This window comes from Brachionichthys hirsutus, chromosome 15 (assembly GCF_040956055.1).
Source record: "Brachionichthys hirsutus isolate HB-005 chromosome 15, CSIRO-AGI_Bhir_v1, whole genome shotgun sequence".
In the NCBI taxonomy this organism is placed as follows: Eukaryota; Metazoa; Chordata; class Actinopteri; order Lophiiformes; family Brachionichthyidae; genus Brachionichthys; species Brachionichthys hirsutus.
In genome coordinates this window covers 9,734,382-9,745,004 of record NC_090911.1, presented here as the reverse complement: position 1 = coordinate 9,745,004, position 10,623 = coordinate 9,734,382, and the positions used below count along the sequence as shown (strand labels likewise).

Genomic DNA, 10,623 nt, shown 5'->3' with positions numbered 1-10,623 from the left:
ATTGTAGGTTTGCACGTTATATCTTTTTTTTTTGGAGGTCAGAAAATGAATGAAAAGAGGAGTCAGAAACAAGTTGAAAGGGATAACGATCCAGGAGAGACGGAAATCACCTCCAAATGATTCTGAATAAAAAGAAAGGCACGGAAAGTGGAAACGATTTAAGATCAAGGAAAAAAAATAATAATTTAAGGACAACAATTTCTATTTTTTTTGTAACTTTTTTGACTTACCGGTATTTTGTGTTTGATTGTTTCCTATGTGTGTTAAAGCGAATCCCACATCAAAAAGAAGAAGAAGAAGAAGAACGAACGAACCGACCAAAGCACCTCTGTCATTAGCGTTGGGATGAGCAATTCTTTTATGCATGCATATTATATTACTGTATATAAACTGCAGGATGAGGAGAGGGGGAGAAACAGGGAAACACAAATGGACTTTGGTTTCAATCCAACTGATCTTTACTTTTTAAGATGACGGTCTTTTCATGAGCTGTTCGTGTCTTTGTATAAAATATACATATTTGTACGTGAATGAGCATCGCCGCCGAGTCTGTCCTCCTGCTGTGACCCTTCCCCTTGTGTTGAAATCGTATCCACACCGCATCTGCCCTTTGTTTTATTCCGCAGGTGTGAGTCTGACTCTTTGTTGTGTTTCTGTATTTCTGTCCATCAGTTTTTAATCTAAATTCCAGCTACTTGTGTGGCTGCGTAAATAAGCAGACAGCCAGACGATTCAAAAGAGCATCATTTACTTTATCCTTCAGACAGACCTCCGAGCTCCGGAGGCCCCAGTCTCGATGTTCTCCTCCTCTTTCCTTGCCAATCAATCAATCTATCAGAACCAAGTGTCTTTGTGATGGTAGAAGACAATCAATTTCAAATAGAACAGAGATGTGAGAGAACGGAGGGGGAAGACAGTGATGAAGGAGGGCAGAGAAACGGATGGGGTGGAAGGATGGCTCTCAATGAGGTTAGTACATGTGTGTGTGGTCACCTTTAACCCCTGCCGTGTGACCTTTAAGGTGGGGGGCTGAGGCAACAAGGACCCTCCCCGTTAAGTGGAATCAAATGCCTGCACACACTCACACAAACGACGCACAGCCTTTCCTCTCGCCTCCATCAGCATCCACAGCGAGTCTGCCTTCAGTCTGCGAGGGGGGAGGAGACACGAGTAATCACTGGAAACAAAAACACAGCGTGTGGCTAAATGGTGTGTTTTTATGAAAACAAATAAAGGAGCAAGCAACTGACTGACTGGCTTCGCTTCTTCCCCTGTGGTGGATTCTTTGTGCGATCTTCTGTTGCCATCTAGTGGTAGAAAATGTAAGTACATGGATGTGTTTGGCATAGAGTGAATAATACTTTAAATAAATATTATACTATTAATGAAAAATACACACCAAATGTGTATTATGTTAATGTCGATTTTAAATGCAAATGTCTGCGGGTGAGTTGCTGTCATTAAACCCACACACCGCAGTTTCTATATATAGTTTGGATTCATCATGTTTTATTTAGTCTTTAATTATACTTTAAATTATTTAAATTATTATTACATTGTGGTTATACCGGTAATCAGATTACAGTTGAAAATGCATATCATTTGTATCTTCTTACATTGTAAAGGATAATTTTGTATATTTTTTATCAGGTTTGTAATCTAGGGTGCTTGTAATCAAGTAAAGACACCGTTGTCATGGTAACTCTTTGCTCTACCATCTCATAAAAAGAGCATCGAGCACTCCAGCTGTCGTAGCAGATGAGGGTTCCATTTTGTGATCAGATAAAAAAGAACTCTTTCTTTTTATTCTTTCCCCCTGTTGCTTCTAATTTGAATTTGAACCATCCCTTTTCCCCTCACTGGATGGTTTTGGCAGTGGTGGTGGGGTTTGCGAGTCAAACTTCAGTTCTGACATGTCTTACAGTGTATGTACTACATGATAAATGGGAGCTTAATGTGTATTTCTTTGTTTTCTGGCCTTCAATCGAGCATCAGGTGAACCAAGCAGGAAGCAGAAAGAGACACGGGACGCATCTGGCACAGTCACAAAGCGTTTATGACGAAAAAGAGTTTATTTACAAGACAGACCATTTATAAAACATACATTGAAATAATAAAAAAAAGAACTCTTATGTGTTATATAGACAAGTAAATTATGGTCTCGTCTTTCTCTTCGAGACCAAGCAGCCACGGGGCTGAGCAAAATACGGGCGAACCCTTGAGAAAAGAAGCGGTAGTTAAATCCTATATTACTGTACCTACACTATGTACAAGTCAGCAGTCATTATCCTGTCAGACATGGCAAAGAGGTCTACAGATTAGATGACATATGGCTAAGCTAATAATTCTATTATGTACAGTTTCTGTTCTTCACGCCCAAGGACCCACAAATATTGGTGCAACAAAGCGACGTTTTCTAATTTCGCTGCGGTTATTTTTATTTTTGAATCCACATAACAGCATCTATGACGAACCAGTCATGTGGGGCAATGATTGATCAGATCCCGTCACTAAATCTGCTCTGCATTTATTGAAGTGTTCAGCACTCATCCCTAAGTTTCAGAAATCAAGTGACGGCCGTGTCAGCGTGGAGCAACTATTCATTAGTGCAAAGAGGGATTGATTGAAAACAAAAACAACAACAATATTCAGAAATGTTTAACGAGAGCGGTGCCAGGTTGACAGCGACAGAGAGAAAAGAGAGAGAAAGGAGACTAGAGAGAGAAGATGTTTAGTTGAATGTTATATATCAGAGTCTTCCATCAAACAGAGCTACACCGACATCATCCTCTGCAGTGGGAGCGGTAAGAGCATCACATGAGCTCAGACGTGGAAAAGAATTATTGAACCATCTCGTTCTCAGAACAGAAATCTAATAGATAATGTGGAAACCTAGGAATGAGTGCCAGCCTGGTCTGCGAGAGCTCCTTATGCCTCCTCCTCCTCCTCTGCAGGGATTGTGGAAGAGTGACAAGGTTCAAGATAGATCAATACAAGTATGCCATTAATTATCCAATCCTCACACAGCATTGATCAGTCCCACCATCCTGCTTGGCAGATCGATCATTTGATCTACATCTTACACGTGCATGCGGGCAGATCCTGCGTGTGTGCGGCTAGGTAGGCGTCAAAGAACAATCATTCCGAGTAAATACACACTTCCTGTATTTAATAATTCACCAACATGCTAACAGGTAATTCCCTGCACCTGGTTTTGATTCGTACCAGACTGAAGTTTGTTTTAACCAGTCCCATGGCCAGGAATAATGGCACCAAGTAGCTCTCCACGCACGTGTTGGTGAGAGTTTGGCATGACCGAACAAAAAGGCATGCATAGATTAAACCCGCTAAGACCGCAAGAAAGAATTTGTTCTCTCAAGAAGAGCCAATCATTTGTGGATCTGTTCTCACTCATATGCAGAGAAGTGATAATGATGGTGTGAGATCTATGTGAATATGATGGCAGTGAGACTGGATTTGACTTACGGACCAGTGAGAGTCTCAGCCAACCAGGACAGAGCCATTGGTTTTGATGGGAAGGAGGCCTCTCATATAAGCAAAAAGAGTTTACGCTATGGCTTTAAGAAAATCAGTGTAGCACTGACTTTTGAAGCTAACAGTCAATTTTCTCTCTGCATGCTTATTTTTGTCACAATCTATTTGTTGCTGTTACACACAATGGCCACACGAGGGAAGTGCGGTCATGAAGAAAATGGGGCACTTATTTGGTCAAGGTTAAGATAAATGCCTGTTTTATGTCCTTAAACAATGATGTGTGTCATAACCACCTACGCGTTTAGGTTACTAGCTCTTAATCCAATTAGAGAAAATGTAGTAATGCTAACTATTAGATATGTATGTCAAAAATAATTATAATAAGTAATATTTGTTTTATAGGAATGAAACTGATAAATCAATCCCATCCCATTATTGCTTCTTTTAGATTTGATCATTTAATCGCAGCAGCAGCTGGAGGGGAGGATGTATTTGTATTTGTTAACCTATGAAAGTTATAACCAGACCTGGATGAAATTCCTTTGAGCGACACAGTTTGTGCTCCAGATTATGCTTTTAAACATAATGGATAAAGCCAACAGTTCTTGTGGTAAAAAAATAATAAAAAATCATCCTTGGAAAAAGAAAAGAAAAGAATACCGGTAAGTACCAAACTAAATGATGATGCCAATGCGATTCCAAATTCTGTCGATAGGATTTCATGCTGGAAGAGTCCTAATGGAATCCGTGCCTTTATGAGCTACGACGTGAAGGGCAAACTGAGCTGCTTCGGCGGAGGTGTGAACTCTTTAAGTAGCAGAAGTGACAGAAAAAAAAGTGCAGAAATGTCCTCCTGTAGGAGAGACTGAAAGCAAAGCCGATGTGAGTCGGGAAGAATAATAACAGATGAAGACTTCAGGATTGTCTGGAGATGAAACCATTATTCTAGTGTCTCCAGCTTTTGATATCTTGGTGTGCATCTCTGGAGAATCGCCCGGGTGGAACGCATCCTAGCGGTGAGGTTACTGCTGCGGTTTAAATGGGATGTTGAGTCTGTAGAGCGCCGACCTCGGGCAAGGACGAACAGAAGGAGGGAGAGTGATCCTCGGCCTACTTTCTCAAGTATCACAGTAGATGAGATGAATCGAGTTCAAATCCAGTGGTGCAAACACTGAGTCAGCCAGATTTAGGCGATGCCTTGGCTGTGAAGCTCAATCACACACCTCTCTGGATGCAGGCTGAGCGCTGCGCTGTAATCCAAGATGTCTCCTTCCTTCATCCGAGTGGGATTAGGAGTCTGCGGTTCATTATGGATCCATGTTGATATTCTTCTACAGGTATTTTGCTTTTTTTTTTTGTATGATCCAGAATTCTACAGTTTGTGTTCAAGAACTACAATCCCCAAAAGTAGTGAGGTTTGTGAGTTTGCACAGCTAGTGATTGGTGATGGGGTACTCACGATGGTGAGCTCAGGGCGAAGTCAGAGGAAACTCTGGAGGAGGCCCACAGTGGTCTCGACGTTCACATCAGGGTCGGACCAATGGAACCCTCTAATAGATGGTTGTCTGGTCGCGCTCCTTAAAAAGTCTTCACCAGACCAGACAATTTCTGCCAACCGATTTCTTGATCATTCAAACCCTTTTACATCAGATAGACAAAAATATTTTGTTTTTGGCATGTTTGCGATGATTAAAACTAGATGAAGGTAAATATAAAATAGGATAGCAGTCACTAAATATGATAGAACCTAATAGGTATATTTGGTTTGCTGGTGAAAATCTCAGTGACAATGACACCTCTGGATTCTGTTTCTATGTCGACAGGGTTGTACAAATATTTCATTACAGCGAGCAGCTTTCACGCAGCAGCGATATTTGCTATTCCATCTGGAGTGAGGATGTGTAATAACACACCTTCAGGACGACGCCATAAAACGGATCAGGCTGGTTTGACCTAGAGTGACTTTGTAAATGGCAAATATGAGTTCTAAAATATACTAAAGTCTCTAAAACCTTTGATAAATGGAAGAAAAATCCACCCCGGAGAGCAAGTTCACATTTTTCTAAAGAGCACTTTTGCTTTAAATTAAATTTGTTCCAGCAGTTTTCAAGGACTTGCGAGGCTTTTAGATTTTATATCAACCCTGACCAACAGGAAAACTCGTAGGCTACTTCAGCGCTATTCCTTGTTAAATGTGTCAGTGCATGGGGTTTAGCCGAATGCTAGCATCAGTGCAACTTCATATCCAGAGAAAGGTCCCCGAGTGGCACAGTGCACAGTGGGAAAGTTCCAGAAATGCTTCTTCGGGAATGAGTCTGTGTGAAATGGGAACCGATGTTTTTTTTTTTTTTTTTATAAAAGGAACCTGGGTCAACCCTTCCATCTTTTTGCCTCCACTGGTCCAATCAATGCTCCGTTTTCGATGGCACCACGAGGAGCTATAAGTCATAACACGATAACACTGACTCAGCGACCACACAAAATACGCGTCTACTACCACACAACCATATTCCAGCCTAATACTGTAAACAGGAACATTAAGGGATGGACGTGTTAAGAAGACAGGGGACATTGAGAGGGGACAAAGAGGCTAAAGAGAGGGAGAAGACTACAAATAAATGAAACGCACCCTCATCTAGACTTCGGTTTGGGATCGATGTTTACACAATAACGGCATCAACAATCACCACAGACATTCTCACTGTCTTCTAAATCTAAGATTTCACTGAGAAGTATGGTGGAATGGAAAAAAAAAACCTCCCGAAGGGGTCAGTTCACGGAGAGGAGATGTCCACGAAGGCAACGTCCTGTCCTCAACACAAAAATCAAGCCTGCCTGTTGAAGGCTCTCATTCAGCCTCAGGAATGGTAAACAGTTATTTATCATGACACAGACGATGTGGTTTCATCGCCCCTCCCGAGGGGGAAAAAGGTTTGTAGAATTTATTTTGCAACTATTTGATAAAAACATAATTTATTATGATGTAAACTGATGTTTGTTTTTTTGTTGAATCACTCTTTCGTGACAATTTCTAACTTACCAGGTTAGGAATCACTTTCTTTCTTCAGAATTTGCTTTTCATGGGTGCTGGCTGAGGCGTGAATGAGAGCTGCCTCCTGGCTGGGAATGTCATCAGGTGTTGAGAAGAGAACGGTCCGACGTGAAGGACAAGGGATTCCAAATGATAAACAACTGAGGAAATTAGAATGGATGATAAACAACTAGCAACAGAACACGTCAAATAACGTTTTGGGTGCTTTTTTTTTCGTCTTCATTTTTAAAACCACATTAACGACTCTCCACTATACGACGCACATGGTGTGGGTAGGGTCAACACATACTTCATTTACATTTTAATTCTCAATCTCCAGCCAAGGACCCCTCCCAAAGGAGGACCCAGTGGGGGTGTGGGGGTATCCAGGATGACGGGACGGGGGGGGGGTGCACTGGGCTAGGGGGGCAGAGACATTCGCACACAGACCGTCTCAGAGACAGGCAGAGCACGCAGTGTAACACTGCTCTATCAGTTGTGCATTTATTGATGTGTTCCTGTCAATCAATCAATAACATCTAACTGCTTTTTAGATTTTGTACATGTGAACTGTGTGTGACTGTTTAAGTGCGTGGATGCTATATGTTGGTGCACCGTGACAGCAGATGGTCTTCATGACATGTTGTAAGATGACAGTAGCATTATATATATATATATCTATATAGGATATAACCGAATTGTGCATCTGTTACTGTATAAAAACGACCTACTTACACTATTGCTTCTGCTTGTTGACCATCTAGAGAATAAATCTGGACTTATGGCTCTACGTAAAGTATTGCTGGAACGTTTCATTTCCACGGAGTAAGTGCTTGTGTGCCGACACGCACTCACTTTTCCTGAGAAAAGGTGCTCTACATGAGTGAATGGTGAGCGTGTGTTCGCTCTATGGGAGGATCCCTGCGATGTTAAAGCGTGCTCTGTCTACCTCTGAGCATCACCCAAACGCTCCAGGCTGCTCCCCCCCCCGGGGCAGCACCGAGAGGATCAGGTCTCTACCAACACAGCAGAGGGGAAGGGGCCGAGGGCGGAGGCCGGCAGCTTGACGCTCCCGTCAATGAGAGAACATGGATGGGGCTTGTTGGGCCCATCCAGTTGCTCCGCTGTGGCCTCCAGCTCTGATCCGCTTCACGCGCTCTCTTGTGATGGTTGTAACGTTTACTGTGGCGGTCCAGGACCGGAGGGCTTGACTTCCTAACCAAGCCGCTCCAGACATGGGCAGCCACAGCGGCTCACGGCCCGTGTGCTCGTCCCAAACGCACACAGCTGATATTGTTGTACAATCTCACAAAGAAGACAGGGTCAATTTGTGTTTGTTTGTTTGAAGCTTTATCTCAGGACAAAGTGGCACATGATACTGCTGATGAATTGTTTGACCAGATAGAATTCTGTAGCTGTGGTCAAATGAATCAATTTAGTCCTCCTGAGTTCTATAGAAAATGTTTTTACACTGCCTTTTGGAGCAATTTGTTTTACTCAGTGGTGTGAACCTGCAGCTTAAAACTCTCAATTGCGTTTACTTTATCAAACCAAATTGAGTCTTGGCCTCACGTCTGATGTGGACACTTAATTTGAATCAAATCATAGGCAGCTACTTTCTTTGTGAGTCTGTGGCCGTGTGCGTTTGCGCGTGTCAAACACGTTTTTGGGACGTGCTCATGCCTCCCCCGAGGGACCCCTGGCTGCGTTGTTTCATATCATCTTCATGTTGAACTTCCTGATCCCTCCCGACGAGCCTCCAGTGGCGGGTTCAGATTTCCGGAAAGAGTACTCTACTGTGAAGTTGTTCTTGCGTTGGCCGCGCCCCCGGCTCCACACGAACAACAACAGGAAACAGAAGAGGACCACCCCCAGAAAGGTGATGCAACCCATCGCCGTGGAGACCAAGATGGTGGTCAGGTCCAAGGTGAACTTGAGAAAAACACGCGTGCTGTTCAGATTTGTGTCGTTGAAGAAGTCGCTACTGTACAGAGAGCGGTTGAGGAAGAAGGCTGAGGCGGCATCCAGTGGCTGGCCCCGCACCGTGAGCGTGGCAAAGTAGGTGTCGTTGCCTCCAGCGTTGCTGGCGATGCAAATGTATGTTCCACTATCGGTGAGCTGGGCATAGCGGATCTCCAGGGTACCGCTAGGGAGGACAGTAATGCGCCCTGAACTCTTAGACGTGATCCTCCTGCGCTGAGGGGATATCCAGACAATAGCAGGAACGGGTTCTCCATCAGCTCGACACAGAAACCTCACCGGTTGGCCTTCACGAGCAACCACCTGTGGGAGGTAGAGCAGAGGGTCGCACAAATCAATGAATGCGAGACACATCAGAATATACGCACAACAATACCTGACGCCATGGCAGAGTACTTCGTTTGTTTTTTCCTTTCAGCAATTATCGCAACTTCAGGAAATCAGATTTGACCAGATCATCGTTATTCCAACGCAGCCATCTTTCTCACCTGCTGCAGCTTCCGGTTGCGAATCTTAGGCTTCTGGCATGTGAAGTGATCGAAGAGTGCAGAATCTGTGAAGGCGCCGAGGCTGACCCCTTGCACTTCCACCGGCCCCGCACACACCGGCACTCTGCCGTCAAAGTTGAGGGTCTTGCGTCTTTGCAGGATCCACAACAGACGGCAGTCACACATCAGGGGGTTCCCATCCACTCTGAGTGTTTCCAGGCTGTTCACAGAGTGGAAGGAGCCCTCTTCCAGACTCTGCAGGTCATTGGAGGAGAAGTTGAGGACTCGGATTTGTCGGAGGCCACCAAGGGCATGGGGCTCCACTGTCGCCAACCTGGTGCTCACCATGATGAGCTCTTTCAGCCTCAGCAAATCCTTGAAGGCCCAGGGCTCTAGACTGATGATGGGATTGTAGGACAGGTTGAGGTGGGTGAGGTGCACCAGGTTTTTGAAGGAAGCCGAAGGGACAGAAGTGATGTTGGTATTGGTGATCGAGAGCCAGTGGAGATCCAGGCCCTGGAAACTAAGAGGGGAGATGTACTCAAGGTACGGCCAGTGATTGATGTCTAGACCCCGCAGATTGGAGAGCTTGCGGAAGTTTTGGTCTTCCAGGGCCACAATGCTGAGGTGACGAAGGCGAAGAGTGACCAGGCTGCGTAGATACGAAAGCGTCTGCCCGGAGATGGACGTCAGGTTGCAACGCTCTATTGTGAGATCTTCCAGTCCCATCAGCCCTGAGAAAGCCTAGGAATAAGGAAAACAAAGATGTGATTTCTATCGGATCTTTAAGTTTACATTTGCAACCGAGTAACGATGCAGACAAGATGCCGGAGAACTTACCTTGTGAGAGATGTAAACCAAGTCGTTATCGCCCACCTCTAAATGTTTCAGACTCCTCAGATCCTGGAAGGTGTAGTCCAGTAAAATCACCATCTTGTTCTCGCTAAGGTCAAGGCTGGTGAGATTTCCCAGCTTAGCGAAGGCGCCCATGGTCACCAGCTTCAGCTGGTTCCCCCTTAACTTCAGAACTTTAAGACTCTGGAGGGTGGCGAAGGCGTTAGGCTCTAAAGTGGCAATAAGATTCTCACTGAGGTCCACTTCTTCAAGCCGTGGATAGGGCGTCAAGTCACCTGCTTGAATCCAGCGGAGCCGGTTCTTGCCGAGGTCCAGTAGTCGCGTCTCTGTGGGAATGCCCTCTGGGACATTAGTGAGCCGCCGCCGCTGGCACGACACTGACCTCAGTTGAGCCGAGCATTCGCACCGTGGAGGACAGGCATGGCTACTTCTTGGCAGCGTCAAGGATATTATGGCAACCAGAGAAGCACCAAGGACCAATCGCCACACCTTTGGCCATGGCACTAAGGCACGCCCACCAGGGCCAGGAGAGCCAGTCATGGCCCTGGTCCGCCGACTCCTCGCCTGTCACAGGCACGGTCAGTGCACCATATACCTGAAAGACGACGCACAGGGAAGGCAGACAAATAAAAAAAATATGAGCGGAATGAACAACGATATGATCCAAGACGATCTATCATCTTCCAAGCTCATAAATATTACATGTGCAGAGCTGTAAATTCTCAGTGCTTCTTGCAGTTTAAGTTATGTTATAGGGAAAGCTATGGAGATCTC

At 44.7% G+C, this 10,623-nt stretch overlaps 1 protein-coding gene across 1 annotated transcript; it reads right to left on the bottom strand.

Annotated features, from left to right (window-relative positions):
• Positions 1-8,239: 8,239 nt before the first annotated feature.
• On the bottom strand, positions 8,240-10,389 carry LOC137904709 (leucine-rich repeat and immunoglobulin-like domain-containing nogo receptor-interacting protein 3). The gene is made up of 3 exons (XM_068748912.1): positions 9,835-10,389; positions 8,995-9,738; positions 8,240-8,809 (listed from the first exon to the last, which is right to left on the bottom strand). Exons 1-3 carry the CDS (start codon positions 10,387-10,389, stop codon positions 8,240-8,242), a joined length of 1,869 nt encoding a protein of 622 aa, XP_068605013.1.
• Between the last annotated feature and the right edge of the window lie 234 nt (positions 10,390-10,623).